The sequence below is a fragment of the Mytilus californianus genome, unplaced genomic scaffold (assembly GCF_021869535.1).
Source record: "Mytilus californianus isolate M0D057914Y unplaced genomic scaffold, xbMytCali1.0.p SCAF_7, whole genome shotgun sequence".
Taxonomy (NCBI): domain Eukaryota; kingdom Metazoa; phylum Mollusca; class Bivalvia; order Mytilida; family Mytilidae; genus Mytilus; species Mytilus californianus.
In genome coordinates this window covers 83879209-83900574 of record NW_026262723.1, presented here as the reverse complement: position 1 = coordinate 83900574, position 21366 = coordinate 83879209, and the positions used below count along the sequence as shown (strand labels likewise).

The following is a 21366-nucleotide window of genomic DNA, read 5'->3' as shown; positions in this document are numbered from 1 at the left end:
AAAATGTGTAAACATACATCACAGACATACAACACAACTGATTTAAAAATTTCAAACACACTTACAAGTATATCTGACAAAGACGTCAACAACACTAATTTTTGTAGTTGATAGTACATATACTATAACATAATATGATGACGTATACACTTTTCCGGTAAAGTACAAATTCAGTAAAATATAAATGCAAGGATATACAAAATGAAATCAACCCGACAAAAACCTCCTGCTTCCGAATTGCACCCCAGGAACCATTGGGATCAGGGAGGCCTAAAGCCAAAAACCCGAAAACGGAATGCACAAATACCGAGCCACGTCAAAAGTCATACGACCAAATTAAACATAATTGTACAAAGAGTAACATGCAAGTTACAGGTTTGTCGCGTTTGAAAACCATGTCTCATTTGAATATGCCATACCAAGTCTGAACATGACAGTAAATGGCCAGTGCTTCCCCAAAACTATAAATGAATATTTATACTTTTAAGGATAGCTTGAAACTAAGTTCATTTGTTGTTCTCTGTCTTTTTTGTTTACCTGTTCTTTTACTAGCATTGCATAATCAAAAAAAGAGAAAAAAGATAAACCTCAATGATGTACATTTTCTCTTCCCTTTTTTTCAATGTCTTTCACTTTTTTCAGGTTGCTGTATTTAAGAAATCTCCTTTCTTGCATGCAAATGGTGCAACGGGAGTAAACGGTCAAATAATGAAGATTGAGGTTTTAGATGAGGAAGAAAAGCCGATCGATTTTCCGCTCTCTATAACGATCAGTAATGAAGGAATATCTCACTACAAGGAATATGAGCCATTAATTGTTGAAGGTGGATCATCGTACATGATGTATTTCCGCTGTCAAATGGCTGATCCTAATGATGCATTCATCACTTATATAAAACCTGGGGGTGTAAATTTTGACAATATAGAAGTTGATGAACTATTTACATTGTATGCTCGTTCCGAAGTCATCCCATCAGAAACTGAATTTGATTTTTCATCCGTGGTTAAAGCTATCGATTGGGCGTCTGATGGATTCAAAGTATTCATACCTAGTGGTAAGCTACAGAGTGGAGATGTATACATAGCCTTGAAACCAATTACAGGTTAATATGATACATATAAGCTAATCGGTCAAAGAAAAAAAAATATAAAACGGAACTATTTATTCTTATGTTGTGCTGTCACTCCGCCATCCCAGGTTAGGGAAGGTTTACCCCTCCACATTCTGTATGTGCCTGCCCCTAGTCAAGAGCCTTTAATTCAGTGATTGTTGTTTGTTGCTGTATGCTTTAATTGGTTTTCGTTTATTGTTTTGTACATAAATCAGGTCGTTAGTTTTCTCGTTTGAATTGTTTTGCATTTGTTATTTCGGGCCTTTTATACCTTGCTATGCGGTATAGGTTTTTGCTCTTTGTTGAGAGTCATACGGTGCCCTATATATAGTTGCCAACTTGTTCGTCATTTGGTCTTCGGTGGAGATTTGTCTCATTGACAATTAAACCGCATGTTCTTATTCCTTATATCTGTTCTGCCATCATTTTGACATCTTTCACGAACATTTCAAGATTTGCAGGTTCACTACAACTACATCCATGTGATTTAAAAAAAAAATCAGATCTATTTCTAGTTCATTTTTAGACAAACAAAGAAAACTGAAATTCACGTCCTGAAAGATGAAAAGGTTTACATAAATACACCAAAACGGATGTCATACATGTATGAAGTAACAGATGAGGCTTTTTTTTTAATTTATAATGTTTCATCTATGTTATTATTAGTATTTGGAAGAAAAAACATGTACTTTATATCTGAAGGGAAGACGCGTATGGAATTCGACACTGCACTAATGTTTTCTGCTAAAAGCCATTAATCAGTAATACTCCAAATATATTTTTTCGATAAAGTAAACAAGGTTGTCATTGGAAATCGATTAAATCTGTAAAAAAAGAATGAACAAACATACCGATCTTCAATGTAAATTCAAAAAAGGTGAACCATAAAACCGGACAAAACAAAATAATTGAATGGATCAACCAATGGAACGAATGGAAAACGAACGTCATATTTCTGACTTACAGGCATTTTCCGAAGAAAATGGTGGGTTAAACCTGGTTTTGTAGCTAGCTAAATCTTCCACTTGTATGACAGTTGTGTATAGTTCCGTTATATTGACAAAATTGTGCGAGCAACCAAAACAGACATAATTTGTTTACGTGACAATTAGGATCCGTCAGCCAAAATTGTGTGAACATACATTATATCTATTGAATATGCATTTTGGAGTACACTGACAATTTTTATTAATATTTCACATTTTTTTTGTTTTCTTCTTTTTTCAAATTAACTGTGATACACCAGTATCGTTTCCTTTTTACAATAAGGTTTATATTGACTAGATAGAATTTACTTTTTCTCTCCAGAGGATGAACAGTCTCAAAATGTGACACTATTGTCAAGAAAACGACGTAGTACAGACAATATCACTGATACTCCACCTGACCATACCACGGCCAACATCAGTGTTGTTATAGTAACAACCGGATGTAGAGTTTATGACGAGCAAACAGAATCCTGGGATCCAAGTGGATGCTCTGTATGCAGTATTTTTTACTACATGTAGTTACATAAAATTTACCGTATTATCATATTATACTGTTCTTCTTTCAAGATGCCTTTTTTACTATTCGTCCAGAAGTCTATTGTTCAAACCTACTTAACTTACAAACAAATCTTCTATATATTACTTATTTACAATAATTGAGGTAGAAACAACTTATAGAACCATATAACCTACCTTTTTTCGAAAATGGAAATAGCAGTTTAAAAATTTTGTGCGTCCGTGGCGATTTTCTGGATTTCCCTTCACCAGACGCTCAAACCTAAATACTTGAAAGCTAGGGATGTATTATGTTACGGCCAGAAATCACCTTAAAATTGTAGACAACATAAGACAAATCAACAAGATTTATTATACAATTTTACAAGAAATATTGTACAAATGGAAATGTCAACTTAACTGTTAAAATATCTGATTGTCCGATCCTGATCTTTTCTTTATCCAGAATTCTTCTCTTAACTGTTGCGGAATCCAAAAGGAATATCATGTCCAATAAGTTCATGCACTAGTGTGATGTTGTAGAATTTACCAATACACAACCCCAGAGATCATTTGAGAATACTTGTACATTTCTGTCTCAGTCTAATTTTGGTGTCTGTATATAGTTACCACGGAAACTTCTAGTACATTGTAGAAGGGAAACTTCCAAAAAACTGTAGAAGAGAAACTTCTAAAACATTGTAGAAGTTTATTTGTTATCGTATATTATGATCATTCTGGAATTATTATGCAAGTCAAATAAATAGAAAGTTCTAATCATTACATCAGTATCTACGATTGTTCCAGAGATTTCTAAACTGCACAATTATAAACATTATTTTGTAAACAGCCATAACCAATAATGTAAATATCTTATCAGGCCACACAAAACAAATAAAGTCAAGGTAAATAATTATAATATTTACAATCTCATAACAATTAATACATAGAAACGTTATGAGCTAAATGATCAAAAGGGACCTAAAAAGTAAAGAAAAATTCATCTATTGTCACATTTCCTGAAAGCGTTAGAACCTTGGTTTCTTTATAATTACCTCAAGTTTCAAAGTTTCTTTCATACATTGCTTTTATTATCTTTATTTTAAATCATATTTTTCAAAGAAAATATATCTAAACGTCTTGTTTCAGGTGTTGCCCTTTTCATCTTTAAATGAAACGGTGTGCCGGTGTTCACCTGGGGCTGGAACGCTGTTTGCCTCAACCTTTGCAATTCCAAATATGATAGATTTTCATACAGTGTGGTCTAAATTTGATATAATGAATGCTGCAGTATATGGTACTCTGATCGCCGTCATTGTGTTGTATTTTATTATGTTCTGTATCCTTAGGAGACTTGATAATCGTGATACCGGTCAGGTAAGTGACAGGGAAGAAAAGGGACTTTAAATATTTGTTGACAAGTCTATCTTAAAATATTTTTTTTTGTTTCTTGTTTTTGGGAATTAAATAGGCTTTGAAATGCATACATATATACGAGAGCTTAAGATTGTTCGGTTTTTTTTTTTTTGTTTTTTTTTTCTTAGCCTTAAACCCGAATAGATTTTGAAGAGTCAAAAACAAAAGTAGTAGCCTATTAAAGTGAATAAGTGTGTTTTGATGCTCTTTTCTCAACACTTTGGAATAACGCATTAACAGCTTATTCCCTATATTTCGTCGAATTATTTTTAAAAAGGATTTTTTTGTTACGATGTGTTTCGAAAGCAAATTATGGAAGTATTTATATTTCTTAAAAATAACTTCAAAAAAAGAAAAATTGAAACAAGCAATTAAGACAGATCTTCACAACATTCTTTTTCTTTATAGAAAAATTGTGAGTATATGTTATTCATTGTATTTCCTTCTTAATTACTGTCGCGTTTGAAATAAATGCAGCAATATTTTCTGTCTTCTGGATACTTCAAACTTCATTATTTTTTCATATGCCGACCTATTGATTCTGACTTGATATACGACCTATTTTTCTTACTTTTAGTGTTTACCTACATTTTTATTGGACAACGACTTCTTTGATACCCACTTCTATATGATATCTGTACAAACAGGGCTGCGAGCAGGGTCAGCTACCTCATCAAATGTCAGTTTTATACTAGGTGGTACAGATGCGGATACTGGGGTTAGGTCTCTTAGTGACGGTATTACTAAGGTAATATTATTATAATTATAAACCATTTAAGAATTGGATTAAAAAACGGAGTCACTTTTACTGCTTGCTGCGCTACGATTGTGTTTTTAAATTCAAATTAATTCAAAATTCATAATCTCAATTTTTTGGGGCATATATAAGTATTCAAATATATAATAAAACAGTTCATCTTTCATGTTTGTTTATTAAAATAACTAACTTTCAGAATACAAATTGTGATGGTGTTTGAATCACAAAAAAAAAAAGGAACTATCAGTTTTCCTTTAATACTAAAAACATTTACTAACTATAAGTCTTATCTGTCTGTTAAGATTTACAGGTCTATAATTACGTAAAAATGAAACGATCTCGCTGTTAATTACATAAAAAACAAAATTAATAGTGTTCAGTTAAAACGCAGATTTAGAATCTTCAGAACAATCACTTTTTAGTGCATGCTAATTTTATATTTTGTACAGATACTCATAACAAACAGCACAAACAATTTCATTCTTGCGACACCCGACCCTCTGGGAGATCTTGTATATCTACGTATATGGCATGATAATAGTGGTGAGGGGAAACTTCAGTCCTGGTACTTACACAGAGTAGTCATTACAGACCTACATACTAATGACAAGTAAGAACTGTTATTCCATGCAGTTTCTCATTATGTTTTTATTTTTACAACTGTAAGAACTAATACGATTTCTTTGTTGTCTTATTTTCAAAAATTGGATTTTGAAATCCAGTTAAGATAATAATTAAAATCAATATCAATAAACAGTACAAATCTTACTGCACCATACGCACATTGCGACAAATAATGTCTCTTAAGTTATGCATAAATAATTTAATATAAAAAACCTAATACTAGTACCTATTTTAAAAAGCTGATACTACCGAATAGGGTCAAACATATTGCCACAACCGGACAAGAAATCAAAGATATTCATGAGGGACATATATTTCTTATTTCAAATGATTAATTAACTTTAAAAACTGCAAATTTCAATAAAACTATATCCGTATTTTCATGCCAGTACCAAAGTTTTGACCTACTGGGCTGGTGATAACCTCGATGACAAACAGTTCATATCATATGCGCATTTCGACAAATAACGTCTCTCTAGTGATGTTCGAAGCCGAACTTATCTTAGAATCCAAAACCTTATACAATCTTTGAAAACTGATATTACAGAAAAAGGCCAAAGGTATTGCTAAACCCGAACAAGGAATCAGAGCTTTGCATGAGGCGAATACTTTCTTAATGTCAAAAGACTTATCTAGTTTTTTACAGCAATTATAAATTAAACAATATCCGTATTTGCATGCCGATTTTTTGCTAAAAATCATATAATCCTCCATTGTTGTTCTATATTTTAAAGGATGTCTCTGTATAAACGTTTACTCATTGCATTTGAATGCATCTTTTACTTTATTGTGATTTGATTTACAGAAAAAAAATACATTTGTTTCTCCAGAAAATATTTTTGAAATCAGTTAATAGATATCCGAAAGTAACTTACATTAAACTAGATTTGAATCAATTTACTCTTTTGGATTTCAGATATATATTTCAGTGTGATCGATGGTTTGCAACTGATATTGATGATGGAATGGTTGAACGGATCATTCCTGTTTTAAATGATATTAATTCGGGATTTGAATCGGCTTTTTCTCATACAACAAGAATTAATGTAACGGAAAACCATCTTTGGTTATCTTTGGTACTGAGACCTCCTTACAGTGCGTTTAGTCGTGCTCAGCGTCTGTCTTGTCTGTTGGCATTGTTGTTACTTGCTATGATATCAAATGCTATGTTCTTTCAAACGGAAGCAGAGACAGTGGTGATGGCCGATACTGTAAGGCTTGGAAGTTTGTCATTTTCTTTTAAAACTTTATATATATCTATAATAGGTGCTGTGATAACTGTACCTCCTATATTCTTGTTCACATATTTATTCCGAAATACGCGACGACATCAACGACAATTAAAGAAAGAACCAACTATTATAACAAGCAATCCAAAGCTGGCGGCCATCAATCAGGAGAAAAATCAGTCTCATATATCGTATGTCGATAAACTGAAAACGATACAAAAGTTACGTCGACGTACCAATGAGGGAGGAAAGGGTGGTATTGTCTGTCATCAACAGGCTAAATTTCCACCATGGATGAGAAATATTGCATGGTTATTACTATTTATTGTTTGTGCGGCATCATCATTCTTTTTGATTCTGTACAGCATGGAATGGGGTAAATCGAAGTCCGAGGAATGGTTGACAACTTTCATTTTATCGTTTGTAGAATCGATCTTAATCGTCGATCCAGTTAAGGTTTGTTTCTAAAACTGTGTATTTTTCCTTGTCACAGATATCTCAGACTTTAGACATCCTATGATCATAAAGGGAATAGTCGTACATTAAATCTTAAAATATAATAATTAACTTATAAATGTTTAGAAACAAGCAGAAGTGCGAACCTTGTCGTGTTGTGAAATTGGAATGTACAGTCTAAGACAACGTTAGAGTTTTTTCTTTTTATACTGAAATGCTTTATACTATAAAGAAGATAACACCAAATGTAAAGATTGTTATTTGTTTTTAAAAATGTGCAAACAATGCAAATTGAACTCCATAGTAAACCTATAAATATGTTTTTTTACAAAATTATGTTGTTGTATGGGCATTGACTGTATTTTATAAATGTTAAAAATGATTCCTGTTTAAATTATAACGAATTTGATTCTTATTCTGCTTTTAAAATGTTTTTCTTGTTATGATTTACCATATCATTTGCAGAAATGTCATGGCCACAATGTGTTTTGTCATTTATTGTATTTAAGGTGTTTTTGTTGGCTTTTCTATTGGCACTTATACTGAGGAATCAGAAAGATGACCAGGAACTCCATGTAGACATTGAATCGGTTAGACAGTACTCACACGACAATGCTGGCCTAAGAACAGAAACACTGAAAGGTCGGTCGTTTTAGTTTTTCTTGAATCTAAATGCATTTAAATAAAGGCAACAGTAGTATACCGCTGTTCGAAAGTCATAAATCGATTGAGAGAAAACAAATCCGGGTTACAAACTAAAACCGAGGGAAACACATCAACTATAAGAGAAAAACAACGAAACAACAGAAACACTGAAGTGAACAAAAAAACAAACGACAATGCAACACACACAGAAACGAACTATAAGATAACAACTGCCATTTTTTTTACTTGGTACAGGACATTTTAAGAAAAAAATGGTGGGTTGAACCTGGTTTTGTGGCTAGCCAAACCAAACCAAAATTTAGCATTTAACTGGTTACCACAACAACAACAAAAACTCTGTATAGTAAATCACTAGGTAATGACCTTGCAATTGCTATGTCAAATATATTATGATGATATAAGCAACGTTTTGACATTGTCCTCTGAAATCGAGAATCTGTCTAATTATACCATCAGTGACCGCTGTGGACAGTAAACTAGCAACTGATATTAAATCGTAAACAAATGTTGTTTCTAGTAAACTTATGTAAGTATAATACAGAAAAACACGAAAACAATTAAAATTGAAAGAAAAAAATAAATAACGGATTTTGTAAAAAAAAAAGGGGGGGCTGAAATAATGGTCCTGTCCTCAAGAATCTATGGGTAAAATTAGTCATTTTAATGTTTCTCTCCATCTATAATAGTTTTTAAGATAGTAGTCAATAATGATGAGAATTGATAAAAAAAAATGTCATTTAAAAGCAATTACTTCGATACGCATTTTATTCTGGACCCCTTAAAATCAACACAATTTTAGTAAAAAATGGTTTCACATTTTTATTAAGAATGAAGGGAGCCTTGTAAAATGATCATATTATTTCTTGATGCTGTTCAACCAGTATGGTTAAATTTCGCATCATCATTAGTCCAAGCTAGTGAAGGACTTCCGGTCTCATCAATAACTTAACTATTAAGTTGTCATGTTGTAAAAATGCGTGAAATTGTGAATTTTAGCATTTTCCTTTTTTTATGTCGTGTTTGGTATCAAAAGTCATTATTTCTTATGAGTAATTAAGTTTCAATATTTTCATTACGGAAGAAGTGCATTTTGTTAGGGAAACAAGATTTTGAACTATTTTTCAAATAATTTCATAAAAGACATTTATAAGCCGTTTTAGCGTTACTTGGAAATATTAGAACTATGTGACACACCGGTCCGCCCCGCTCTCGATCTACGAGCAGCGGCGGGTTAATGTATGTTGCCATGATTACTGTTTTGTAAATATGCTTTATGAACTGTGATTGTATATATGTTGGATGGAAAAATAAAGTATGTGAACGTTCATGTATCCAGTCTCGTGTATTGAATTACAACAACTTTCCAGTATGGACCCTCTGCCATCTGAAATTGGACTAAGTTTGTTGGATTGTAAAACACTGCTGCCTATTTATCTATGATGGAATGGATTTACCAAAAATGAAACACACAAACGAAACAAACACCATTTTATAATCAACTATTTTAATTACGCCAAACAATAGGTTTTTTTTTAATCACGTCAAAGTTATCAATTTCAGTTCGACTAGGTATAAGTTTTCATCATCACCTGGAATGATTGTTTTATTTTTTAAAAACTGCATTGGGTCTTCTCTATTTACCTTGAGATTTTTCCATTTAAAACCATCATAGTCAATTCAATATAATTATTTGTTGCTGAAATTGCGTTTTCATAGTGTAAATTTTTTCCTGAAAATGAATTTTAAAGTAAATTTGTCCTCAATTCAATTGAAATGAAAAGAAAATTAACAATACATTACTTTGATTTCGATTATTAAATACAAAGTATCTAGGTAGCTCCTAAATTAAATAGATGCCCTCAAATGACGCTTTTTTAAATATAAAGGGAAATGTTTATTTTTTCTTTAAAACAGTATGATCCACAAAATGCCACTTTCTGTTCTATCAGCCGAGTTAGGTTGGGTATGTGAATTGCCTTCCAACTATTTTTTCAGTTGAGTTTCGAAAGCGATTTTTATGAGTAAAAAGACGACGCAAACGTTTAAAAGTAAGATGCCATAGATTTTTCCCATTGACTATCAGGTAGAGTTTTTGATATGTTAGCTTGCTCCTCCAGGAATCACACAGCTATTTGGTTTTAGTTTGTAACAAAACAATTAATGGTTACTCATTTAAGTAATTTCTTGTGTTCACAAAGATAATGTTTCTACTAACTGTCATTTAAAATGATATTTATTTTATTTTAGATTTCAAAATGGAAATTTTATCGAACACTGATTCTGAGCAAAAAATGGAAGAAAGAAAGCAGCAACTAAAAAAGGAAAAAACAGCCAAAGACGCTTTCATGAAATTTGTCATTCATATATTATTTGCCGCTATATTGTTCAGTATAAGTTATGTAAACAGAGACCAACGATCATTTAATGTAAAGACACACATCTCAAATCAACTGTATACATCCACGAATACAAAATGTGGTTTCTCAAAGGCAAGTTGATTTGACACCCTCATATCACCACAGTACGAAGTTTTGTATACATTTATCAAATTTATAGCGCAGTTTATCGGTTAGTTATAAGTTAGAAAGAGATTCAGAAACATACTGGAAACAAAACTGAAGTATAACATGAATCAAAAACTATAAATGAAAAAAAAACAGACATGCAACACCATGGCCAAAAGAAAAAGACATATACTAGTCTACAATACTAAGCAGAAACCTAAAAGTTGAGCACCTTAAACCACATTTAAATATAACATGAACTCACGTGCTCCGGAAAGTTAAGCAAAACCGATCTGCCAGTGTCACCAGTCTCGTTTCTCCAGACAAGTTAAATCCGATAATTAGTCGCACTTGACGATAAAGTTCAGGTTTACTGGGATTAGGGTGCATGTCTATTGGAATTATACTGCATGTATATTATCATAAGAGTGCATGCCTATAAGAATAAGAGTGCATGTCTGCATGAATTTATGTCTGTTACAAGTTTTTGTCTACTAGGAAAAGAGTGCATGTCTATTAGTAAGAGTCCATGTATATTAGTAAGCGTGCATGTCTTTTAGCATTGGAGTGCATGTCGATTAGGATTAGAATTCATGTCTATTACGAGGTTTTGTATTATTAGCATTTACGTTTATTTCTATTACGATTAGAGTGTATGTCTATCAGGGTTAGAGTTTATGTCTACTAGGATTATAATTTATGTCTACTAGGATTATAATGCATGCCTTTAAGAATTAGGGTGCATTACAATTAAAAAGTGTAATGCATATCTGTTATTTATGATTATAATACATATCTATTAAGATAAGACTTTATATAAAATAAGGAGATGTGGTATAATTGCCAATGAGACAAACGTCCAGCAAAGTTAAAATGAAGTGGATGTAAGCAATTATAGGCAACCGTACGGCCTTTAACAATGACAAAAAAAACATACCGTATAGTCGGCTTTAAAAGGTCCCGACATGACAAATATGATTCAATCTAATTGAGAAAACTAGCGGCCTAATTTATAACAAAACAATTTCCGAAAAAAAACAAATATGACAGACATGAACCAACGGCAATCACTGAACTACAGGCTCCTGATTTGGGTCAGGCACATATAGAACGTAGCGGTGTAACAAATTTTTGAAGGCGCCAATCCTCCCCTAACCTGCACAGTGGTGTAACAGTACAACATAAGAACAAACTATTAAAATCAGTTGAAAAGGGCTAACTCATTAGATCGATACATAGCAGAAACATCTACCAAAAACACAGACCAGAGGTGGCAGGGTATTTATACATCCCTAAAAATAAAAAAAGACACAAAGTACAAGAGCAGCTGCCTATTAAATGTCCAATTCTTTCTTCGTAGGTAACTTCAGCCAAACAGTTTTTGTCATGGACTAGAGAAGTTTTTGTCCCAGTGCTCTTTCCAACAGCAAATTATAATGGACAGTCCATCAGTGTTCGAGATAAATTTCTAATGGATGACTTCACAAGTGCTAAAATTGGTCTTGTTAGAATGCGCCAAGTGAGAGTGAAAAGGGGTATGTAAAATTTATTTCATATCAAAGGCCTACTTAAGCGTATCTTCTTTCAATAGATAAGTTTTGTCTGAAGTATAATTAATTAATTTGAAAAATGTCATTTTAAGCTATGAATCATTTATATGCTACGCTACGAGCAGAACGGAGTTTTTCCCCTAGAAATTACCTGCAAAACGTTTCATTCGGTTGACATAATATTATTTTTAATCAATAGTCGCTAGCCATGAATTTTATAAATTATTGCAAAGTGAGAACACAAATTTCCAATTCAACATTGTTTCAAATCAAATGTGAACCAAAGAATAACCATAATGTTATTGTTTATATTGTGTTTGGTTCACTTTGTCTTGAGATATTCTCCACAATCTTATTCATATACATTCGCGCACATAAAAAAAACATCTTCAGGTATGACTTTTTGGTGAAAAAAAACGGAAGAAAAGAGAACACAGTTATTATTAAATAAATAATAAAATTAATGTCATCAAGATATTTTTCCAAAAGTTTTAGTCGAATATTTTTTTTTTCTATTACATTGCTCTTTTTTACGAATGATTTGTGCATGCTTACTCTATAGTGACATTGGTTCAAAATGCTGCAATAGTAGATAGTAACAAAAAAATCAAATGCGTTCAGTTAACTCAGAAAAAGTTTCTATCGTTTATTGTCTTATAGTATTGTTCTAAATTCACAAAACGAAAGAAACTAAACTTTAGCCTTCGTTATTTTACCAAGATCAAATAAAAATGCGTGTTTATTTGAATGGTTCGTGTAGAATGAACATACAAAACTGTGGATAATATAGCAAGAGAAAACGTATTAGATGTAGGTTCTCATATCTGAGGAGCGTCGGTTCCGAATATATGAGACGATTACATATGATTTACATAGAAGTAATAAATAGATATTTTATCTTTTCTCTTGTTCTAAAAAGAGCAATTAGGTTTGATAAAACAGAAAAAGTGCCATTATCTCAAATTGTCCAGATGCAGTAACACTTTCAGAAGATGTTTTGTAGTTATGGATTTTGAATAAAATCTTAATTTGTAGTTATGGATTTGGAATAAAATCTTAATTGCGTCTATTTTTCTGTCATCAAATTGATACATTATCACTGCTTTTGTACAGCAATATGTCTCGCTGTTCTGTCTTGCCTTTTTCTGGTAAAATCTGAACTTTTTGCTGATAAATAATAACACTTATATGTAAATATATATATAATATATACATACGAGTCAATACTAAGGAATCATTCTATTCTGACATGTTAGGTCTTCTGTGACATCTAACGGTTAAATAGAACTGCATAGAACATATCAAACAAACATCTGGTTTAAATCAAATAGTTTGTAATAAATAACAATGATTTCATTTTTCCTTTTCCTAATTTTCAGAAAAGTGCGACGTTCCTGTTAACATAGTAGCCGGACATTTCTGTGGTGGTAAATTTGATACCAGCAACGAAGACAAATCTGAATACTGTGTTGGTTGTCCAAAATCACTGACAACAGGTGCCTGGACATACACAGAAGCTAAGGATATCTGGGGCATTTCAATTGTTGGACATTATAATACCTACAGTGGGGGTGGTTACATTCAGAATCTTCACAACGAGAAAGCTACTACTTTGGCCATTGTTGATGAGTTAGTTGAACATTTTTGGATCGATAGACTGACCAGAGCAGTTTTTGTAGAGTTCACACTTTACAATGCTAACGTAAACCTTTTGTGCTATTCAATATTTTTGGCAGAGTTTTTAGAGACAGGACATGGGACAAACTGGGTCGATACACAATGTTTCAGACCATCTTTTCTGACTGACGCAACTGGTCTTTTTTCTGTTTTATTTTATTGTTTGTTTATTGTTATATTACTTTATCGAACAAAACTTCTTATAACTAATATGAAAAACCAAAAATGTTCATTTTGGAAAGGGTTCTGGAATGTAATAGATGCCTTCATTTGTTTTCTCGGATACTCTGGAATAGCTGCATGGGTTGGAAAGTTCATTTACACAAAGAAGGCGTTGAATCTATATTTCAACAATAAAGATGTATTTATCAATTTTCAACATATTGTTATCTGGGAATATGTCTTCAGCATAATACTGGGATGTCTAGTTTTTATTTCAACATTACGAGTAATGAGTGCGCTAGAATACAACAAACGAATGACGGCGCTTGCAGATACTTTACGTCATGGCGGAGGTGCAATTTTTCGGTTTTCTGTCATAGTTTTTATTGGTCTTGGAGCATTTGCTGTTTTGGGGTATTTGTTATTTGGTCCTGCTGTTTATGAATACAGAAATATTTTTGTGACTTTTGGAAGTTTAACAAATACTCTTATTGGACGGAATAGTCTCCACTCAATGATAAGGGCGGCTCCAACTTTTGCGGAAGTCTACTTCTTTGTGTATGCCTTCTTTGTTATCTTCACTCTGTTGACGATATTTGCTGCAGTTCTCAACGACAGTATATCGCATGTCCGACAGGAACAACTACAGCAACCAGAACCTATTGGAATACTGAATGTGATGAAGAACAGTATCCGAGATATGTTTGGTCTAGTTGGAATCCACATTAAACGTACAGACAACAAGGATAAAAGGAAAGAAGGTACGAATATGTCATTAAAAATTCATAAAGAAGTAGGAATGGATACTAGTTTAATTATTTTGAGACTAATAAAGTCAGAGGTTGCTGGCTAATAACGCATTTTGTTTTCAAATTTAACTTTGTTTTATAATACCTGACTAATAATGCATTTTGTTTTCATATATATCATTGTTTATTATATTTTACTTCTTATTAAAGAAAGGCGGAGGATACTGAATGGATAGTAAAACTTATAAATCAAAATCGAAATGACTATGCTACGAAACAAAATCACGACTAAACGACAAACAATAGTCTACAAAACACGACATAGAAAACTAATGACTGAGCAACACTAACCCCATCAAAAAACGGGAATAATCTCAGGTGCTCCGGACGAGTAAGAAGATCCTGCCCCACATGTTACACTCTTCGTGTTGCTCATGTAAGTACAAACTATGTGATAAGTCGGTCACATACGGGGGAAAGCGGACGGGATTGTGGTTAAAACAATAGGAACATATCCGTCGTCATTTGTGAAACAGATATAACTATGGAAAATAAAAAGTATTACATTTTAATTAATAATCTGATCAGCCAAAACTATCGCACCTTCCTTCAGATATTTTTTGTACATCTAAAGTCTTAAATGAGTGAAAATGGTTAAAAGAAACAAGAAAATTTTATCTGGTTTGTTCTTTTTTTTTTATCTAGTTTAATAGTTTTGTTTTCAGAATCCATTCATGAAAACGCTGTTGATACTCCAAATGTATTGAAACTGATGAGAGATGTGATAACATTAAATCTTCAAGAAGAGGTACTTTAATAATAAATGAAGAAAAAATAAAGTTATAGTCAAACAAATTCATGAAATTTAAGAAAGGATTTTTTGCCAGGGCTAATTATTGAACTACATCAATCACTGAGGGGGTGGACAGGAGGGTACCATTTTCCCAACTCCCGCCCCACCCCCCCCCCCCACCCCCCCCCCCCCCCCCCCCCACCCCTTCTCCCACCTCCCGCCCCCTATCTCCCACCTCCCATTTTTAGAATCTTTTTTTCTCTCCCACCTATTTTTTGTCTCCCACCTCCCGCCGCCCCCACCTGCCACCTCCCTCAAAAGCTGTCCACCCCCTCATCACTTTCCAATCCTGTTTCACCTTTTGGTGAATTACATAAAAGTATAATATTGTTTGTGAAACTATATTGCCGATAATTATAAGTTAAATTAATAACAAATCACTTCAAATTACTTTACAAAACATTATAAGCATGGATAGCTAATATAATCCACAACTACAAATAAAATTACAACGTCAAACAGATCATAACATAGTTAACTTAAAATAGATACATGATTGAAATGATTGCAGGAAGTACCGACAAATATCCTCAAATTTGATAAAGCTAACTAGGATAATATAAAGATTTATAAATATATAAAAACGCTTTAAACACTGGAAAAAGATTAGGAAACAATTAAAGTTGATGCATTGTGGAACACCTTTAAAGCAGACCTGGTTAGATCTATCAAAAACAAATTAGTCACAGAAAGAAATATCCGGAAAAATCCAAATAAATTTAAAAGCAAGTACAGAAAGAGTTAGGAACAGGTACTGGAACTATATAGAAAAAATAATCTGTGATCACATGTAAACGATGGTTATCAACAACACATGACATCAACTCAAAACTAAAAAACTTATTCATTAATATTCAAAACAGAAGAATAAACGTCATATTAAAGGCATACGATACAGTTACAGGGGAAGTAATGACGTTGCTAACGTAAATTGTTATTTTTGCGACGTCAAACTGTGACTTATCGGGAAAAGATGCAGTTTTCGACTGATTTTTATCATTCAAACTGATTTAACTTAAAAACGAGTTCATGGACCCTTCTTTTTTAAAATGACATTTGGTTTGATTATGTATGAAGATTATGTGTACCAATTTTCATGAAAAAGTCAATAGTGCAATTATTTTAAATTTGATAAATATACAGCAAAAAATGACGTTTTTTTTTTCTACATTAATGAACATTTGATAAATATGAGTTATTTGTAAAAATAAAATGTACAAATTTATAGAACATTTATATAAAACAAATTACAAATAATTTAACAAAAAACAGCTTGTGTTTATCTTTTAAAACAAAAAAGTTATGTATTTCTGTCGAAAGGAAAAATACGTCCACAAATCAGAATTTTCAGGAAATATCTAAAATTTCAACCTCAATTTACTCAAAAAGTAGCACATGATGGTATATTTTTTATTGCATATTTGATTTAAGCAAGTAAAAAATAGCATAAATGCAAATTTTCATCAAAATTTCATTACGGGATCAAAACTGTATCGTATGCCCTTAAGGCAATTTTTGTACACATAAGGATATTCTCCAGCAATTTTTTTTTAAAGTGTAATTATATTTTACTGACTTCTTATTCAATGTCGATTACGATATTCAATTTGATTCTTGCTACAATAACAACATACAATATGCGTACAGTGTGTTCTTGGTGCCGCTGTTTATTGTTTGATATGTTTAAAACGACGTCGTTCGGTATCTATATATCCCGCTTTCGGGCATTTTGTTGTTACTTTCTTATATGTGTGGGTCCGGTGGGTCATTTTGTGCTGAGTTGTTGTCTGTTTATTTCGTTTGTGGTTTGAATTCTGTATTTTTGGTACATTTCACATATGTCTTATTTGTCAGTATAGTCGAGTTAATCGTGGTTCGTCTTCCGGGTTTTTATTTTATGTTGTTTGTTTTCAAGTGTGTTTACTGTTTGGTCTTATATGATCTTTCCTTATATTACAGTTATTTTATTTTTATTTTCTAGACATGGTTAGAAAATACAAATAATAACACCATTACACACACAATTCCATTTTTTTCAATATTCTTGTCATGGTTAGAAAATACATAAAATAACACCATTACAAACTCAATCCCAATTTAATATTCTTTTACGTGTCTATAAATAAAACAAATCTATTTTAGTTTTAGAAATTTACCTGTGATAATTTAACCGCACAAAAAATACGTCACTTTTTGTGACGTTGATCCATTCATGTGAGAAACAGTTTATATTACGTTTGTGGTGTCCTGGTGTGCTGTCGTAAATTCATGGGAGCTAGGTGTCTGTTGTTATTTTGCGGTTTACATGTTGTAATGTACTATTATATTATTTATTTATGTATTTCTCTGTGCTGCGTGTTCTTGCGTTTGTTTGTACTGTAGCGGTGTTTTTAACATTGCCATATAAGCGGGAGGTTTTGCTAGCCATAAAACCAGGTCCAACCCACCATGTTTTCTTAAAATGTCCTGTACCAAGTCAGGAATATGACAGTTGTTATATAGTCCGCTTCTATATATATGATGGCGTTTGCTTTTGTTGTAGTTCAGTGTTTCTGTTGTTTCATTGTTTTCCTCTTATAGTTGATGTGTTTCCCTTGGTTTAAGTTTGCTACCCGGATTTGTTTTTGCTTAATCGAATTATGACTATTGAACAGCGGTATACTACTGTTGCCTTTATTTATAATGAGACTCGATTGGATTAAGAGCTTAACATATTTTATAGGCACGTGTCTTTTTTTTTTATTTATTATCAAGTATGGAATTTGTCTATTGCTGAGATATATATATATCTCGTTTTATTCATATTAAGTGCATAAAGGATATTAATCACATAAATTTGGGAATGGATAGAAATTAAAACTGATTCAAAAAGTAATCACATATACTTTTACCTATTCTTACCTTAATTTTTAGAAGTTGGTCCCTAGTAGAGTCAAAGACATAAAACTTAAAAGTCTGTATTTGTTGATTCTTCATGAAGCAAGAGATGTTTAAAGTAAAAACTGGTTAATGTAGAGCGATTGGCTCGGTTTGGAGACATGATAATATTGACGACAAACCTTCCTTGGAAAGGTTATTTACTGTACTTGCACATAAAAACCGACTTGCTGTGTCGTTACCTTGCACAAAGCAGATATATATTTTGTGGCACAAATATGTAATTATAGTCTGAAATGCATGTAATCTTAGGTGTAGTGCAGTCATTAGTGTATCAATGCATCGTGTACACTGAAATCGGTTAAATACGTTTTGCTTTTCAAGAATATAAAATCCTTTAAAATTTTAGAATCACCATTATCTTTTTTTTTCAGAGCAAAAACAACATGTCTTCAAAAATCGAGTGTTTTAAGAGTTCAATGGCTTTATCTAGACAGAATATATTTTTGCCATATAATCCTAGCCGAAGGACATCACGAGATAAAGGCAGTAATGGGGCGACTTATGTTTCTGGCTATGATGAAACTGATTTTGAAAAGGAATGCATACCAAATACTCCTAGTCATGATTACATGGGTTTCGGCAGCAGGGATTCACTAACACCAGATGAATCTTTACGGGAGAATACAGCAACACCGCGTGATATAGGAATTAACTTTTAGTACATTCTACTTCAAAGTTTATATGTTTCTTATTATTGTTTAGATCACAGAACAGTATATTACAGTTAATCTATATATCTTGATTACTACTAGTTCCAAAATTGATTAAATACTAGTATGTCAAAAAAAATTGCTATCAAAAGAGAAAATGCAATTACAAGTTTATTCATAAAATGACGAACCACGTGTTCAGTGATGATAATTTGTCTGAAAACTGCAAAATCCTCCAAAAAGGCATGCGATACATTTTTATTGGAATATACTTTTTTTAACGTACATAATTCCGGACTTAATTAACACCCTAGAATAAATCTACGGTAAGAACTTTACACATCACAAATAGTTTTTGCAAAATTTCTAGCTGTATTTTCAGCAATAGTCGACATTTGTTCTCTCACTATTTCAATTAATATATATATTTTTTAGGAGTTGCCAGTAGTTCTTAATTGTTACATTTTTACCTTGTAAATGGTTCGTCCGTTCAAAATTGTTTTTACAAAAGTCCCTGGCGAGACATGTATTACTTCAAAGTTTTACATAATATTAAGCATTTTTGTTTGCCGTTTTCTTGTGCTTGTATGCTTTATGAATGTTGTTCAGTATATAGCAACTTTACTAAATAAATCTTTAGAATTGAAGTGTTTTTTCACGGTCTAGTTTGTGACAAATATCGCAGAATATAAACATATAGGAATGGATCCAAATTGCCAAGGAATGCTAATCCGGTTGCGACGTATACAATGTTTATACAGCAAAGAAGAGCTGGATAATCCATATATTACCTGATGGTCTGCAGTTTCCGTTCGTTGTCCTTGACATCTTTTTCATATTTCAATAATTCTGATATGAGTTGCATATCTACAACTACTGTAAGTGATTGATCCGCAAGATTTTTTTTCTTCAGTTTACTTCGATACGCCATGTTGCCAATTTTGTAACGTATGTAAACATTTTATGGTGGGGTTCGTGTTGCTCAGTCTTTAGTTTTCTATGTTGTCTTTTGTGTACTGTGGTTTGTCTGTTTGTCTTTTTCTTTTTTGGCCATGGCTATGTCAGTTTGTTTTCGACTAATGACTTTGAATGTCCCTCTTGTATCCTTCGCCTCACTTTTATCGATTTTACTGTGATATATCCATTACACGATATACATGAATGAAACACTGAAGCTCCAAGAAAGTTCGCATTATCAAAAACATTTCAAATGTTTGAGTTGAGATTATAAGGATTAAAAACCTTTTTTCTAGAGGTTATTGGTGTGTAAACTGAGCAAACTCGTAATGGGTCTATTAACTCCATCATTGAATGAAAGACTTTTATTAAGGTTGTGAGTTTATTGCCCAATTTGCACACCAATAACCCCTTGAAAAATGTGTTTGATTCTATAGTGACTATAGTTTTTTTTCAGTTATTATTAATAATAGGACATTTATTTGGTATTCATAATTATTACAAAGTATGTATTTTCGTTAGACAGGGTTCACTTGAATTGATCTAATTTAATGTTTCAAAAATCATTTTATTTTTACTTGTTAGGCCCGTTTCTCAGATATCATGAATAATAAGCCAACTATATTTAGTGTATAGTGTACATGTCTGGCTGCTGTGACAGTGTTCAGCTGACCCAGACTTCATTTTCATACTTTATCAGTTAAGTTTTCATTATAGTAGGTCTGTTCCTGTGGATACTATAAGTAATAGATCAACTATACTAAGTATTTGAAATACAGAAAGATTGTATTAGTCCGTTTGAGTTCTTCTGTTCCTTCCTCTTCTTCTTATGTGTCATCTACTTTTTCTTGCATGCAACCTACACATCGATATTTAACGATAACAATTTGTTTTTACTATCCTTGAAACTTTCGTTGATTTTACAAAAGTTTGACAGTGTACAATCGTGTCATTTATAACAGTATTTGGTCATTCTTTGGACACCCCAGCGATAATATGTTGTAAAATAGACTAAGCGTTAAGCCACAGAAAGACAGAAAAGGCATTTTTTAAACCAAAAAATGGCCTATAAATATCTTACTATATTTCGTGTATTATAATTTATCAATTACACTGTTACATTCATTATTGCAGTTTTGAAGGTGTCTGTTTATGAAACTAATCGTTAATGTATTCCAAAAAAATATCTTAACAGCTTATTTTGCACCCCTATTAGTCGACTTGTTTTTTTATTCATATGAAGCAGAATTCACACAAACCCTTCAAAGAGACAAAAAGAAAAAGTATCTTATAAAGTTCTATAATTTCACATACAGTTATATTGATATCTTGATGATGGTATGTTTCTCAATAACCCATATTTCAGCAAGTGATTGCATCTCATATATTCAAGTCAATATCGAAACTATAAGTTATTCTTCTTATTTATATATCTTTCTTGAAATTGACACAGATGGACTACTTAGGATTAATGACAGACGTGACGATTTCAGTTTTCTTATTGTCAATGTCCCGTTTCTCAGTAGTAACATATCCTTTGTTTATGGCGTTTTTATATCTCAGTAGACGGGTTACGCTCGT

The 21366-nt window shown here is 32.3% G+C and overlaps 1 protein-coding gene across 1 annotated transcript; it reads left to right on the top strand.

The window, feature by feature from the left end:
- The first annotated feature begins 362 nt into the window (after window positions 1-362).
- On the top strand, window positions 363-19475 carry LOC127709541 (polycystic kidney disease protein 1-like 2). The gene is made up of 12 exons (XM_052215145.1): window positions 363-375; window positions 2420-2592; window positions 3745-3972; window positions 4589-4759; window positions 5218-5378; window positions 6309-7077; window positions 7587-7719; window positions 9991-10232; window positions 11608-11782; window positions 13177-14397; window positions 15111-15193; window positions 18550-19475. Exons 1-12 carry the CDS (start codon window positions 363-365, stop codon window positions 18835-18837), a joined length of 3657 nt encoding a protein of 1218 aa, XP_052071105.1. The 3' UTR covers window positions 18838-19475.
- The last annotated feature ends 1891 nt before the right edge of the window (window positions 19476-21366 follow it).

What these genes read in the sequence shown, in the direction of transcription:
- LOC127709541 (XM_052215145.1), top strand. An exon ending in CCAAGTGAGAGTGAAAAGGG is followed by an intron (nt 11,783 to 13,176) that starts GTATGTAAAATT and finishes CCTAATTTTCAG; the next exon opens with AAAAGTGCGACGTTCCTGTT. An exon ending in CATTAAATCTTCAAGAAGAG is followed by an intron (nt 15,194 to 18,549) that starts GTACTTTAATAA and finishes TTTTTTTTTCAG; the next exon opens with AGCAAAAACAACATGTCTTC.